This window comes from Chamaea fasciata, unplaced genomic scaffold (genome assembly GCF_029207755.1).
Source record: "Chamaea fasciata isolate MVZ Bird 193981 ecotype frontalis unplaced genomic scaffold, bChaFas1.0.hap1 SCAF_5, whole genome shotgun sequence".
Taxonomy (NCBI): Eukaryota; Metazoa; Chordata; class Aves; order Passeriformes; family Sylviidae; genus Chamaea; species Chamaea fasciata.
The window spans coordinates 28823419-28840610 of record NW_027094090.1 but is presented as its reverse complement, the minus strand read 5'-3'; the positions used below and the strand labels follow the sequence as shown (position 1 = coordinate 28840610).

The 17192-nt window shown below is 40.1% G+C and overlaps 1 protein-coding gene across 1 annotated transcript in view; it reads right to left on the bottom strand.

Moving 5' to 3' along the window:
- Nucleotides 1-17192, bottom strand: part of PDZRN4 (PDZ domain containing ring finger 4) — a 234526-nt gene that overhangs the window by 41371 nt on the left and 175963 nt on the right. Inside the window, exon 4 of the mRNA XM_066183096.1 lies at nucleotides 344-597. Coding sequence (XP_066039193.1) covers nucleotides 344-597 — 254 coding nt within the window. The remainder of the gene's footprint in view (nucleotides 1-343; nucleotides 598-17192) is intronic.

The window sequence follows — 17192 nt, the reverse complement described above, 5'->3', positions numbered from 1 at the left end:
AAAAATTTTGGAAGAACAAAAAACAAGACAAACTCTTTCTAAGTCTGAAGAAGCCTTTTTGGTCCTTTGGAACACAGAAGTGTTTTTCTTCTTGACTAGGGCTTAGCTTTGAATGAATAGTCACATAAACACAAAGTAAACATGGCTGAGATTCCTTCCTGTAGCCCTAATCTACAAGCAGAATTCAGGAATGCTGTCACTGAAGCCTGAATGGGATAGTGGTTATCAATAACATTTATTACTTATTAAAAGTGTTCCTAAGACTTCTTCAGGAGAAGGCTAGAAGACCATCACTGCAATGCCTCAATCCCACTGGTGAACAGCAGAAAAAGATAAACCATACCTATCTGAAAGTAGAAAAGGGCAGATATCCGGAACAGGTGGTGTGGAAGGCCTTAGCTTGGCCAGAGCCATAATATGCTCAAAAGTGATGTCAGTCTGAGTGCCGGCATCCATAAGCTGAACATCCTGAGAGCTACTGTGAGCTTTGGTAGCTGGGGCTCGTCGTAAAACCTGAACTACAATGGGCTCCTTGGCATTGCGGAAAGCTTCCACTGCTTCCTCATGAGTGGCCTTTGAGAGGTCCTTCCCATTGACCTAGAGAAAAACAGAAGAATACAACAAAGGTGAGAGAAAAGGCAGCATAAAAACACTGGTGTAAAATATAGGGGGATGAATTATCTGTGCAGTACATCAAGCCACTAGATGACGTTGATGAGCATCTTTTGGTATCCAAGCAAGAGGGAATATACAGCTGGGAGGAGAATTAAGTTTTTTAATCTTTGCCAGAAATTAGAAATGGTTTGAACTCTTCCATAACTGTCCCACTCAATGGAATCCAAACACAGCAAAGAAACTACAAAATTTAGAAGTTACTTTAAAATTATTTCTCTTATCCTGTTCTATTAACTTTGTAAAATACAGCTAAAATAGAAGGGCTGCCTTTAATTTTGAATTTCAGCTTTTTCTGTGGCATGCAATTGTTTTAAAGGATTTCTGGCATAGCGCTGTTATTATTGCAGATGTCAATAAACATGCCTCTGATGTCTAAAAAGAAACAAGGCCAATTTTCAAATTTTTGTCACTTATCTGCTATGGCTATTATACAATCATTAAGACCACAGATAGGAAGATTTGACTAGCACAGTCAGCTGCTGCTCTTTCAAGGAAAGAGAACTAACTCAATAAATAATTTGCTATGAACAGTCAAATAATCAACCAGAGAAAATTACATTGCAAATGTAGCATAGCTTGGCACAACTAAAAGACTGTGCCAAGGTTTGTCTCTGCCACAGGCAAAGCAGCAAATTCCTTCTGGTCTAGATGAGGCCTTAGGGTATTTAAAAACATAACCACAAGGTTTGATTATGCTAAATTTATACAAATTCAGGTGTTTGGGGCAAGATTTGCAAGCATCAGCCCACTACAAAATGTGAAGGCTAATTGGTCAATGGCAGTCAGTAGCTAAGCCCTTGAACATAGGGCTGTGCAACGTCCTTACACAGAAAATACTATTCCGCTGTGTCTAGAGAAGTGAGGCCACTGTTGACTGCTACACAGGACTGAGCTGTGGTGAGCTACTGTGGAAATGAGAGGATCCTGTGCTGGGGCAGAAAGGTAGGGTTTTCTAATAAGAAACATGACTATCTGAAGGTACCAAAACCTGATTAAAATTTACACTCCTGGGAAAACTTTTACACCACTGTAAAATCAGAAAGAGGATTCTGCTGCAAGGTCATGCTCAAATTATCTTCTTTGTATAGACAATTAGTCATAAAACTTCATAAAACTTAATGAACTAAGTGTAAACCCTCCCCAGAAATGGGCCAGACCCCATAAATTACTTTTCCCCAATGTTTGCAAGTAGTGGTTGAAATGAAAATATCTTTGCCGCATCACTCCTTCATTCAAGAAAGTCTTGGAAATTTGTTGTCAAAAAGGACAAAGGCAAACAGGAACAATGTCAGCAAACTCAAAAGAGCCTCAGCAACTCAGCAGCCTTCAGTAACATTTTGAAACAATTTGTGCAACTGTAGTCTTGTCATATTTATGTGCATAGCTAGGATACTGCTGACCATTATTTTCATGTATGGATCAACTCAATGCATTTCCAGAGTGTGTGCACAAGTAAAAGGCAGCCATCATCTTTCCTCTGACTTAGCTTCCAAACAATCAGCACTTTCACGGCCATGTCACTCATGAGGACATGCAAAATAACAGCATTGTGATGTAACCAACAATGTAAAGGTCAGCTGACCTTTCTAGCTAGTCCTGATGCTGTATGCAGTGATGAGAAGCCTGCAGATTTAGAACAGATTTCTATACATGTAAAAGCTCAAAACTCCTTATGTGAATGCCTGTGACACCCAAAAGTACCACACCACTGCAGCCTAGACTGCAAGCAGGTAATTTAAAAGGCAGTTAGCTTGGTCACCTAAGCTCAATGCATATCTGTGGTCTGTCTGATAACTGAAGCCAAAAATTTTAAGATTTAACATTATAATTTTATCATTTAAACTATCATCCATAAAATAATAACCTAATTATAATCTAATTTACATGGGAAAATATCAGTTGTATCTAAGAGGAAGAGTCAGAGCAGTCAAAGAATGCATTAAGTTATAAGAAAACCAAAGAAATTTCTCCAAGGAGAGAGTTTCTGCAAACCCTCTCTGGTAACTCAAGTCACACTGCCAGGGTGTTCAGATTCAGCCCCATCTAATGGAGGCAGTTAAAGCTTCAAGCCTGGGTCTTCTAGCCACTCTTCAATTCCAGTCTCTGCTTCAGTCTTGTTTCTAACTCGGATCCTATCAAGGACACAGTTTTTCAGCTTCTGTGATTTTTGTAAGAAGAGTGTCCTATAGGCCATCTGAAGGATTCTCATTCGTAAGGCTCTAAGACTAGAATAATTACTTTCCTGACTCCCCAGTCCCTTTTGATACTTTTTAAGCTTCAGATAACTATATGGTGTTCCACCAAAAAGTAAGTGCTTGGGAATAAATGGCAATGTATCAATTTTTTTCCTCTATTCAAGTATAAAACACACAATCCTTCTGGATCCCAGCTGAACCATGTGGATTTTGATACAAGATAAGCAATTTATCACAGATCCACATCAACAAACCTGAAAGATATTTGGGTAGCATACAACCCCCCTTTTTTTTTTGAAAACCAGAAGCTCTGTCTATTCACATCAGTTGATACTTATCACTTATTCTGAGGAAGTAGACATAAATTCACAATAATACCATTTACATGCAAATTTTATTTCTAAAGAACAATAATATTTTAAAATCACATGAATATAAAAAATCACAAAAGATACACATTTTCATTTATCCTGGGAACCTATGGCTGACCTCTATTTTCATTTAAATGCCTATTTAATTTGATGACTTTAAACACGTTCTCTCCTTTATTTGGTTTCTTATGAAATACAAGCACACAGGACCCAGTACTTGTTTAAATTGTCACTTGAAGTTCACCAACACATTTCGTCGATCTGCATAAAGGCCACCTAATTTACAAATGCATCCTTTCTCAGAAGAAAATCTATAGCTGAATTACTCAATGCTGCCAGCTGTCCTGCCCACTTGAGGCTGAGAAGAGAGAATTTTTTTAAAAACCTAAAGCCAGTACTAGAGATGGGGCTGGAAGCACTCCTCCTGCAGGTTTCTTAAGGATTTTCTTCCTCCTGCATTATACCCCAACTTAACACTCACATATAGTTACCCTGGGAGTCGAAGACAGTTGAGCACTTATTTACAGCAAACCATTTACAGGTCCTTAGTGGATGATTAAATAAATTCCTTGCCCCTGAAAGGTTACTTGGAATCCAGTGTACTATTTTAAGTGGATAGAGAAATCAGTCACTTTTAACAGTCAACACAAAGACAAGGGAATACATTTGTTGTAGCAGATGGGCTAATTAATCCACAAGCAAGTTGTGAATGTTAAGTAAAGAATATATCTTTTCTCATGTAAACCATCCTCCTGCCCTCTTTGATTAAGCTTTTGTTTAATGAATGCTCTCTCCCCTGGCTATTGGACACACTGCAAAGTCTGGGCCACTTGTCAACATCTCCCCCAGAGTGACTAGTGGCCACTGCCTGGATCCTTGCCATCCCCTTTGGATTCTTGCTCTAAACCCAGCCACATGCAAAACTTCATCAGCATTGGAAAATAAACAAGGAAATGGGCTTTGTCTTTCATGCAAACATCAACTGACATTGGCCAACTGCCACATCTAATGCCAGCACCAGTGTGCGCAGACTTTTCTCACACACAGAGGTGGGCAGCAGAGAAGTAACGACAGGACTAAATAACAAAACAGTGACTATAAAGTATGTAGACAAATGGTTGTTAAGTTATCTTCAGTTATGAGTGCTAAAGAATAGGTGAAGAAAAATCAGTCCTTCAATGAAGACTGCTTCCAGAATTTAAATGCCTGTGACTGAAAATTTAAACTGCCTTGTCTGTCTTTGTGAAAAACAAGGTTCACTTTCTATGTAAATTTTAAGAAATAGGTTTAATAGAAAATAAGACAATCAAGAGATAGAAAAATAGCAAAGTACGGTCGGCCAGGTGACTTGGCATTCGGCCAAGTCCACACCCTGTTATATCAGAGTCATCCTTTAAATACCCTTTTTATTGTATCAATCTGTTGAATAGTCATATTTTTTCCATAAACTAGTTTCCATATTCCAGGAACTGTTCTGCATGGTCCGTCCTTGGGTCTGTCTTTTTAGAGCATGCGTGTTTCTTGACTGTATCTTCACTATCACCTCCAGTTTGGGCCTTGGTCCATACTTTCTTCAGATGGTAGATGTTGATAGTTGGTATCTCAATAACAGGGTCTTCTTTACATGTACACTGGATGTTATCCCGACCAAAAAGACAGTTTAAGCGTACTATATCAACTACTACCACTATGCCTAATTTTCTTTACTAATAGCAGAAATAAAAACTTATATCCTTACCACAACGTTATTAACCATATATCATGCATCTTGCGAAAAGCCAGCTTTATAATATGCATTTACAACAGTCTTCTAACACTTTTCTGCTCTTGATCATTTAATGCTGGGCATAATTTTCTAAACAAAAGAGCCAGAAATGTTGATGTTTCCTGTAGCCTTTACTTTTTCCATATTAAGAGAAAAAGGAAAATAGCAGAAAAAATGGAAGGGAAAAAGTAGGTATGGTCGTGTATGAAATCATCACAAAAGGTGTTGCATTAGCAGCTCATGAGATAACCTCCTATCCTCAGCAAATATCTGGCATATGCAAGTTTAAAATTAGCTCTGCTGAAGTAAAATCCTTTGAGACGCTTCATTTATTCAGTAAAGGCAATGGAAAGCATAACTGAAGTGTTCTGCAAGAGCAGAGATGTCTAGACAAACAGCTTTCCTAACTAAATGACAGAGATGCTGTCTGACATGATGATGGAGTTCACAAGGCTCACTGTCCTAGGAGATTTCAACACCCATGCAGAAGATGCCCCCAACCTGACAGGTGCTAAATCTGCTCTCATCACAGCATTCTCTTCACCTTCAATCTCTCACCCTAAATACACCCAGGCTACCACTCCCTGGGTGCATCCTTGGACAGCAGACTGGCACAAAGATCGAACACTGTCCTTAAGTTTGACCAGTCCTTCTTTAGGATGAGAATTTGAGCCCTTCCTAACTGCAGGCAACAGGGAAAAAAAAGAACATGAACATTTAAGCTTCCTCCCAGACTTACAGCTTTCAGCATACAGAAACTCTAGAAAACTTCCACTGCTGAGGGCCAACAGCTGTGAGGCTCCTTGGGCAGGACAGGTTGGCATTGCACATGTGACCTCCCAGTGACACACATGCTGGAGAGGACACTGAGTCTTCTGCTAACCCAAATGTGCTCATCTACAGAAAGGGCATCTGACACACTGACACTTTGGGTTACAGTTTAGTACTATGCTGTATTTCTTCAGCAAGTTAATCTGAAAGATAGCAAATTCAGCCTTTATCCAATACCACTTTCTAGGTCAGGGTTCATGCAAGTTCAGTAAAGGGACAACTTTTATATACTGGTTAATGACATTTCCTCTTTCTTGGCCAGATGAGTTAAGTGACTCTTGCTCCAATTTGATCCTTTGCTGCCCTGACTGTGAAATCTTGTCATCCTTCCTAAAAGCTACACAAGCTGCTGAACATGCAGGCTCTGGCTGCTTCTCTCAAGCTGAACCACAGGTTTATAACAAGAATTACATCTCTATTACTGGTAGAGCTGAGGTTTGTCCTGTTTGATAGCTCGTTTGTGTAGTTGGTTCAACAGTACCGGATAGGTCCAGGCAACACCCAGAACTCCAGCCTTCTGTGCATCTCTGTGTGTAACCAGCACACAACTTCTATTTCCCGGTTATTAGCAGAAATCTACTGTGGCTGTAAAGCCTATGGGTAAGCATTTATGAGCAAGACAAAATAAATGTTACAAAAACTGGGAAAATATAAAAATATACCTATTTCTACTCTGTAAAATTTTCTCTCAGAGGAAGACAACCCAGTGACTTCTAGGCAATTTTTATCATTTAAACAGCAGTTGTCAGAAAAAAAGCACCCTCCTTTCAACTGACCTCCAGACGATGCTTCATTTTGTCAGAGTTGTTCACTGAGATCAGAGCATCTGTGGGCAGGTCTGACAGCTAGAACGTCTCTCTATGACTCATTTCAGAACATGATATATTTTGGAAAGACCCCAGCAAAGAGCTGGACACTGCGTGGAAGTATTGCCTAACAAGTTGTCCTAGGGAATTCAGAAGATTTTTAAAATGGAATGGAAAAAATGTCTCAAGGAGATGTACAGAAAATGCACAAATAGCTCTCATCACATCTGCCATTAATACAGAAAACTAGTGAAAAAGGTAACTAATACCTTGTGCTTGTGAAACTTTGGTTCTACAACAAACAGAAACTCAGTATCTTTTTTCTTCATGACTTTGCCTCCTGTACCCAGTCACCCCTAAATAAAACAAAACCACTGCTAGAAGCATCTCCCAAAATTCTGTGTGCAGAATCATGCTCCATGCTTTGAAAAAACATTCAAGTCTGTTGTAAGCAATGCAATCACTGACGATCCCCCCAACTATGGGGGGAGGTTTGGGGTTTTAAATCCCAAATGTATTGACTGCCTAACTGCATTCATGGCATTGAGTATAGGAAATGGATTGTGTCTTAGATGCATGTCTATAGGCTGCTTGTAGCTGGCTGGGTGAGGTACAGTGACCATCCGCTACAAATGCCTGAGAGCATTCCAATCTCCTTAACACCGTAAGGGACATTTCCATCCCTAAAGACTCTTTGGGGTTCTTGGCCCTCACCTTGGGACATCTCTTTAAAAACCACTTGGATGCTACAATTCACATCTACAGGATAACTATCATTGTCCCAACAAGTTTTAAATCATTATTTAGCAGCTTTAATTTGTAGCCAAAATGCAAACTGAATTTCTGCACTTCATAACATGAGGCTTGGCAACTGGAGAATATTTCCTCCAAATCATCACTGTGTTTTAGAGCAATGCACATCTCACAAAGATACTTTCCAGTCCTTTAATGCTTATGTCCAACATCAGAACAGCTCAGAAAGTTCAGTTCAAAAAGTACAGCAAGAGCTCAGAAAAGATTCACTTAGGTTTTGAAAGAGAGAACATACTATTATCTGCAATTCTCTTGGTTTGTGTTCTCTGCACTTGTCTCGTGAGTAAAATGAAATCACCAAATTAAATTCAAGAATTACAGTGTTAGTTTCAGAGTGAGCTTCCTGGAGAAAACTGCTGGTAGACATGTATTTGTGATCAGCTGCTGCTGTCTTTTTCCAACACCTTCAATCTGCTCAGCAGACCTGTGACTAGTTGCAATCACCATCTTTCTTGCATGCTCTTCCAGGCTGTATTCTTAGCATCGTTCCTCCTTCTCTTGCTTTGCCTCCTCAGTTCTCTCTCCAAGGCTGTCAGCTCTTCTCTGCATTTTTCTTTCAGTGTAGGCCTTTCTTTACTCCTTAGGACTCCCATGCCTGCTGATTCCAGTACATTCCATCCTTCCTTCCCTGAACGCGTCTCTACAAAGACCTCCCACTGCCCTCCAACTGAACCTGTCCTCTCGCTGCAGGCTGGGAATGCTGGCACTTTTCATCCTCCCAGGGTGACAGCTGGAGAGCTGAACACTCATGAGGTCTGCCTTTACCAGCACCTCCTGGTACTAGCACGATTGCTCAGCTACCCAGATGGCAATGTTGCAAGGCTGGGGTATATTTACTATGCAAATTGCTTTTAATATTGACAAACAGTTTTTCTGATGATATTAAGATTCTGCCTGAGGGCAATAAAGACTAAACTAGCTGTGGCATGCATAAAATACGTTGTGTTACTTCTTGATATAATTAGAACATCATTTATTACATTAATCATTTCAAACTTTTTCTGTTTAGGGATAGGGCATGAAATAAATCTCTCAAGAGATCTACCACATACAGTAATCCTTTGATGATGGGGAAAAATACAATCAAATCCAGTGTGTGTGCTCAGAACAAACACTTTTTATCTCTAAGCCTTTGCATTGAATGCTATAGTATCCTGTGAACTTCATGGTGTCCCTATTCCACCACAAGCTCACTCTCCAGTTTCTCTTACAGGGTATGTACTTTTCTCAGAGAAGAGGCTCTTCAAAAGGTAATTGCCATTAAAGTTTTAGGAGATCAAATTAATGACATTCCTTAATCATCTGCAGTTCCCAAAGATAATGGAAGATGCTGAATGGCAGATTTTAGGACTCTAAATAATGTGTAGTCACTTTTTTCCTTTTAGGGAATCATACTGTACATTTTGCTAACAGAAAAGTTTCTCTTCCACTTCTAAAAAAACCGCAACACCCTTACATGAACTCAGTCACGGCTGGCATTGCCACATGACTGTTACACTTATCACTGTCACAGCAATTCATCCACATACAGACGACTGAAACTCCTGGTCTCCTCTGAAGTGAGTAGTTTAAAAAGATAGATGGCTGCCTTCCGGCTAATTGTGGGAGTTCTTTCATTACTATAAAAAGACTTATTATATCTCAAGTGACTTTATAAGCAGTGAATAATGAGACTTAAAGTCTTTGGAAAAGAGTCCACTGATCAAATGCTAGGATAACTTATGGGCACAGTGACCTTTTCCTCAGTAAGATACTTCAAACTGCTGCTGTTGGCCCGTTATTAAAATTCCCCATTTAAGGCATGCAGTTAAGCCCAAGGCAGACTTTATTTTTTTTTTATTCTTAAATTCAATTTAAGGTAGCACTGCAAGACTTGTATCTCTCCCAGCGTGGAGGACTAACTCCTGGCTGCTCCAGCTGTGCAGGAGCAGGACAGATGGCTATGGAAGTGCAGGCAGCTGGCTGGGTCTCACCACCCTGCTTCTGACAGCACTGCTGGCACCAGGAACTGGCATCCCATGTGCCACAGTGCTTCTCACCCCAGCACGGGATCTCCTTTCTGCCAGCATGTCCACCAGCAAGCACCAGCACCCTGGGCTGGCTCCTAGGAAGCTGCAGAGAAGAGCAGCCGACAGCCCATCGCCTCCAGCTGATCTGGTCAGCTGAGTTTGGAGCCCTGGCCAGAAGGGTTCCCCGTGCCAGCATTGCACCCCGCAAAACTGCAGAGACATTAAACCCAACAGCAGAGCAATGAGCCAGGTCTCGACTCCGGCAGATACCCTGGTCATTTTCCTGGGTTCCGCCACACATCTAGCACAACCCAATGTCCTGCTGGGGTGCCACACACACGAAGTGCTAAGGTTAGTATGATCCCTAATTACCCCTCACTTTTTAAATGAGAGTACAACAGACTGGCTCTACGTCAATATTCATTTCTTACAGTGTATTTGTTTTAATTTTATCTTGAAGAAATAGAAAAGTTTCCTCCTCTTTGGAAGCAAAACTTGGAGAGTCTCTTTCATTATTTTTCCATTCTTCTCTAGTGCTGCCTTGAAATTAATTTGACACTGTTGTTCACCTTTGATTTTTATGGCTTTACTCCAGAATAAGCATATTGGCAATTTTTCTTGGCATAACGGTACTTTCAAAAATTCATTCCAATGTTTGACAGGACTAAATATTTAAAAAATACTTTTGACAAGCTTACATGTATTTAGATTTTCTCATTCATATGGGCTGACAAAACAACAGATACATTAACTTCATCCTGCCTCTGGAACATGGCAACCGCCTAGATCTCTTTTTCAAAGAAAAAGAAAATGAATTCAGAGGAACCACTCATTTGACAAAACAATGCAAGTAATGGAGCCTTACCTGCTATTCAAAAGTTCATCAGATGCTTTTGTACCAGAAAGTTCCCCTTAGCTTTTAGGAAAGCTTAGCAACATTTTTTATTGAACATCAAGAAAGCAGCTGTAAACTTGTAGCTACACACAATAAACACAAAAGAAACTATGTGTAGAGGCACAGAAAAGAAATCTGATGAAACATAATTGTGACTGTTTCTTCCCTTTTGTTTCTCTCTCTCCTACTTTGACCCTCTTTTAAAGACTATTTATTTATGTAGGATTACTTCTGTTTTCTACTGAGTGATGGCTTGCTGTGCTGACACAGAAATATTTTATGTTGCTTCTTTCAAAAGTTTATTTGCTGCATTCCTTCTTAGAGAAAAAATTATAAAGGATGTGAATATTAGTACCAGCTTAATTCTATCTTATTTAGACAGCACCATGACTGTGTAAACATCTTCTGTGCTAAGAGTTGCAGCTCCTTTCTGGCTAAAAATCAATTACAGCTGCTATTTCTTTCCCAGTGTTTCTAACTCTATTCTTCCTTCTAGAGTCTTTCTCCTTCCTCTATCGCTGCCTTCCTTCACCACTTCCTTCCTGTGTTTTATTTCAGTTGCCTCTCTGGCTTCCCTCCCACATCTTTCACTTGCTCCTTTGACGCCCTTTATCTTCTTGGATTTGGTCTCTGCAGTGTTAGAAGCAGCAGCAACCGCTCCAGCATGGCTTTAGTATTTAACACCTGCAAAGGGAATTTTTCCCTGAATGAAGTCTACAGGAAGTCGCTTCATACAGGCTTTAGGAGAGAATGAAGTGGCTGACTCATTTCTCCAATGGACTCTCAAAAAATCAGCAAAGGGCAATTTCTGAGGAAGTTCATGCAATGCTCATCAGTTTTCTTTTCCCAGGCAATTCCAGGTGTATTGCAAGGCTATCAGAGTTGCTGTTCCAGCTCTCCAGGGCACGTCAAGGCTGTTAAGGCTCAAATGGCTGAAAAATACATCAGTGAGCTTACACACTGCTGGTAGCCAAGGTGTTGCTGTTGACTGGTCACAGAATACGTTGCACCTTTGCCGTGCAATACCACAAATGTCACTGAAATACAAACAGATTTTAAAGAATCTCTTGCGTTAACTCTTCAGGAAAAACAAAACTGGCCTTTGGATACATGTGGGCAGTTCTTACTCGTTTCAATTGCCATGCACTGGCATCAGATGGTGCAGTTTAGCATACAGTGCAGAAAAGACCTTTAATTATCAGAAACAGAGTAATTCTTTCTGCTCCGAGAAACAGAATTTTACTCTAATATGAAATGAAATTATCTGACAGGGTTTTGATTATCTTAAAAACAGCATGAACAACTTAATTAAAACACTGAAAAAATATTGCAATCTACTATGCTTATGTAATTGGAAAAAAACTGCCTAGGCAAGGACTGTCTTTTTGATTGTATAGTATCAAGCACCACAGAGCCCCAAACTAGGTAGGGCTTTCTAGATATTGCTGTAGTAAAAATAATGATTATACATCTATGCTGAGAATTTAGGCAATGAATTATAAGGGGACATGAATTAAAATAGACATGCTTTAAAATAAAGTTTATGGCCTAGACAATGAAAATACTTTAATCGTAGCACACTGGGGGACATCAAGACAAGGGCAATGTCATCTTTGTTTTGTCTCAGGAAGAAAGTCTTTTTAAAAATGAGGTTTTCTTTTTGCAATTTATCCAACATTTCATAATATAAAAAGATAGATACCACTGAAAGAAGAAATAAGGCCCCTTTGTTTTTACATTATGTATCAGAAAAAAATGTTAGTGCACATGAATTCCTGATAGCAATACAGAGATTATATACAGAGGATTATTTTATAAGGGAGATGTAAAATCTGTATGTGCTTATAACAAAATTCTTAAGAGTAGACTATCTAGAAATGCTTTTAATAAGTTACAGAAATAGTATAGTGTTTGTAAAAACAGAGTTCCTGAACAAATGAAGGCATTTCACCAAAATCAACAACGCTGAAATGCTTCTCAGCTGAACTTCTTCACTAAACCTCACAGATTTTAAGGTGTCATATTTGTCATTTTACCATGACCCCTGCAACCCCTGCATTGAAATGTTTGCTTACGCTAACTTCGGCAACTTTCTTCAGCAGGAGTCAAGAAACTGGTAAAATATAAAATATCTACACTGTGCACAAGTGTAGACTAGGAGAGGGGTGGCTGATGAGGAGCCCAGCTGAAGGGGATCTGGGCATGCTGGCTGACAGCAGGCTCAGTGTGAGTCAGCATCGTGCTGAGAGGGCAAACCCCACCCGGGAGTGCATCAAACACAGCATCACCAGCCTGTCAAGGAAGGTGATAATCCTGCTGTATTCAGGGCTGGTGCAGCCTCACCTGGGGTACCTGCTTGCAGTTCAGGGCCCCAGCATTTGAAAAGGATGTGAAGGTACTTGCATGTGTTGCAGGATAGCAACAAAGCTAGCGAAAGTGCTGGAAGAAATGTTCTGTGGGAAGCAGTCTAGTAGTCTGTGCTTGTCTAGTTTGGAGAAAGGGAGGATGAGTGCCAACCTCATTGCTGTCTACAGCTTCCTGAGAAGGGGATGTGGAGAAGGCAGGGTTCATCTCCCTCATATGCAGTCACAGGACACACGGCAATAGTTCAAAATTGCACCACAGGAGGTTTTTTTACTGAGATGGTGGTCATACACTGGAACAGGCTTCCTAAAGAGGTGTTGCATGCCCCATATTTAGGAGGCATTTGAGCAAAGCCCTTAACAACATGCTTAAATTTTTGCTCAGCCCTGAAGTCATGAGGCAGTTGGACTGGATGATCATAGTAGGTCCCTTCCAACTGTAAATATTTTATTCTATTCTAGTCTATTCTCATAGAAACCAAAATAGGATGTTGCAACATCACAGCTTGTAAAATTTTTATTTGTTCTTTAAATAGGAGACAGGCAGGGAGCAGCAGCATAAGCTTGCAACTGGATCGATAAATTGTAGTGAAGTGCAAATTTCAACCAAGCCCTGTGTGTTCTAACAGCTCAGATGTACCTGGATTCAAAGGCTACTTCTTGGCTTATTTGTTGTAAAGGTTATGTTTTAGAATGGCTCCGTTGAAGAATGTATTTTTCCCCTTGAATTTAAAGTCAAGGGGGCTCCTATTTCAAAACCCACATCATGTAGGACTTGAGAGTAGCTTTCTTGTTACTGTTGATAGATATATTCTTTAAGAAAGCCATGTTCCTTTAAACTTTCATTGTAAACTGGCTTTACAAGCTAGTAAAGTAAAATGTCATTGCATAAAGTTGTTGGTGAAAAGATCTGCATCTGAAAAGCAGAGACTTCCAATAAATTGAGAAATGTCCCAAGCCAGCTCAAAATGGCAGGGCAAAATTTAAACAAACCTTCCCCACCCAAGGAGAGGCAGACAGGCATAAATCATTCCCAGCAATCAATTCTGCTATTTGAATTCATCCTGACACTTGTTGGGCTCGGTTGCTGATGTGGAACCATGGCAGAAAGGCCAGGCCACCGGGGAAATTTGGCCAGCCTCCACATCTGAGAGTGAACCACCCGACTGCAGGTCTCCAACCTTTCTATTGCTTTTCTTTGTTCCGAGCATAACTGTTTTGTCCACTGTGTTGCAGATCTGCCATGATAAAGAGAATTCTTTGATTACTATTCATATAAGAGATGGGAAATACTGGAATGGTAAGGTTGCTTTTCAGGCAGTTTAAGAATAAACCTGCCAAGTTAATATTCAAGATTCTGTTTCTCACAGTGGATACTCTGCAGTTAGTTATTGATATTGTTAGACAACAAAGAAAACATCTGAGAAAAGGGACTGCAGGTTTTTAATTTGTGAAAATTCAAAATTTACATACATTGGAAACAAATCTGCTCTTAATGGAGACTCTCAGAGATTTTTGTGGAAAAGAATTTGCATACTGGTTTTGAGTACCTTCATTAATATCAGATGGAAATATCATCATACTCAGAGTTGTCAGTGCATAAGGCTCACCAAAACACAGTTAAGGTAGCCAGTGCTCATGGATATTCAGAACATGCATTTTTCCCCCCTCCTACACGCTAGCCTTAGAAAAATCCAGAAACTGTGAGGGTCAGGTACCCAGCCATGCAATCCTAATCTCCAGCTTCCCCCTACTGACGTCGCAGGCAGTGGAAACAAGCTGCAGGCCAGCCATCACATCCTGTACGTCACACAGCTCTACTGAGCGAGAGAGGGATTACCTGGAGCAGATTGTGATACTGGGATCTCAAAGAGGGCAATGCCATCCCATCTGACATCCTCATGCATGATCAGCAGCCAAGGTGCACGGGTAGCAAAAGTTATCAGTATCCTCATTTCACCCTGAATTATTTGGGTAGGAGGAGGCACAGTGTCCCTCAAAACTTGTCAACAGGAGATGCATGTGGTCCATGGGGCAAGCCAAGAGATACTGCACAACAGGTTGGAAGCAAACTCAAAAGGCGCTTTTAGAGCTGCCATCAAAGCCTTGCAATTAGCAGACATGTCTCTTCATTAGGTCTATGCTTCTACTCCAGGCCCAGGACAGACAACCAGACTTCTTAAAAAGTTGAGTCAACTAATAGAACACAAGACTTTCCCTCTCCCTTAAAAAATGAGGACAGGATGGATGGGGAGCAGCTGCATACTGACATACTAGCCTAACAAATAAGTTATTTGCCTAGAAACTGGAAAAGCTGAACTGAGCATAACTGTATGAAATCACACCTTTCACTCTGCAAGGCAGTCTTTCCACCAAGTTGCTGGACATTTTGGAATGCAAGAAATTACACACTACTTTTTGAAGCTTTAATTTAAAGTAATAAAACATAATCTAACCACCTATACAATAGGGCTGGGTTTAAGGAGTTAAGTATGCAGTTAGATGGAGGTTACTCTTCTGAAATGCTTACCCCATCCCAGTCAAATGGGTGCAAGAGCTATGTTTTGAAATCTCCCAGCAGTGGAACAAATGGGAGAAATAACAGGTCTAGTCTCGGCCTCTTTTTTCTTATTATTGCACTCTGATTACTGTACTTCCAGAAAACATGACTCATTATGGCATGTCTCCATTTTCTCCACCTTCTTGCCTCACCATTTAGCCTTCTCCCCTCCTCCCCTCCTTTTTCCCCCCAGGGTTCTCAGGTAAACCTTCCAGTCCTGCTGAAGCCATCTGTATTGTAAAAGACATTAAGCATGTCATTAGGAATTGGCAGGTGAAGTCTGCTGATATTTTCACAAATGTCACTAATAAAAGTATTAAATAAGATCATTGCAAAGACAAACTCTTCTGGAGTTCCAGCAGTAACCTCTCCCCAGCCTTTCACTTTCCTTTTTAGTACTACATGTAATTAGGTATATCTTCAGAGTCAACTCCAGGTCCTCCTTATGACAATTTATCTAAGTTCTCCTGTTCCAATTTAGCTAGTATTTTCCTTTATAGTATCAGATCAGATATCTTTGTTCAGCTGAAATCCAGATAAAGAGGACCTACCACACACTCTTAGTCAAGGCATTTGCTAATCAGAAAGACTATCAGGTTAGCCTGGCTTTGCAACCATCCACCCCTGCTTAGTCTGTGATTCATTATGCTGCACTCACCCTTTGCCTTCCCTAAGTAATAATCCTTTTCTTCAAATTGTACTTTAACACCTCACACTGTGTATTCTGAACCTAAAGACTGGCAAATCCCACAATGATCGTAATTATAGGTACACCATTTAATTTTATTCCACAAACTCCTCCATGCTAAACTACATTAACAAATCTTCCTGTTCGTCCTGGCTACTGCCTCTCTCAACACTTGAGAATCTCTCACCTCACAGTTCTGCCAGTTTAACTACTTCTGGAGGTTATCCTAAAAATCGAATCACTGAAAGATCCCACTTCAAAAATCATCTTTATTAAAATGTTAGGGTTATTTACCCTACAGACAATTGCCTTGTCCCTCCACATTCCCCTCAAATCCCTTCTCCTATCCCTTCACTCTTCAGGTGCTTTTCCCACCCACCAAAAACATGTGCAAATCTTTCTGAGAGGTTTTAAACCTTTCTGCTTGACACATATTGTAACTCCTCAAAAGACAGAAAATCTTCAAAATGGTCAGACTGTGATAAAATTACTACTTTCCTGGACACAAGGCACGGGCAACGTACAGTAGAGCCAGCCAGATCTTCAGGTTGAAGAGGAGGACAGAAGTGGCTGTTTAGTACTAAATACCTCACATTTGTGCAAATATTCTTTCAATTTCATAAATGACATAACCTCAGTTTTGGAGGTCTCTAAAAGGCAAAAAAAAAAATCAGATATGAAAATAAAACTAATGAAAGACAGGAAGAGAACAATTCAAAATGATGAAAAACTATAAAGATTTACTATTATGGCATTTGTTAATCCAGGGAGAACATCTCTATTAATAGACAGTAATATTCAGGGGTGCTGTAAACCTATTTCCCAGGGTGAGGTCTGATTTATAGTCTTGGACAGAAATTATTCTTCCCATGTCTTGCAAAAGCAGAAAAAAAGCTTTTACTCAGCATGGTTTCAAGTTACACAAGTACAACACAGCGGAAACTCTGCTGCCTCTTGATGCCTTCTGTGTTGGTGTAAGTTAGCTCAAAGATGCCTCTATTTTTTAGAGCGATATTTTACAGGCTGTTAATCCAAAAAGTGGATTATTGCCTTTGGGTATTGTGTGAAAAAAATAAAATAGAATTCAACTGAAGTATTTCATTTATTATAGCTGTTGCTGTGCATGGGCAATCATTTATTTTTCTCCCATAATATATTAGGCTCTTCTGCACTAGAACTTCCTGAAGCAGCTTCACTAACATAGCTCACTCTAAGCCCCTT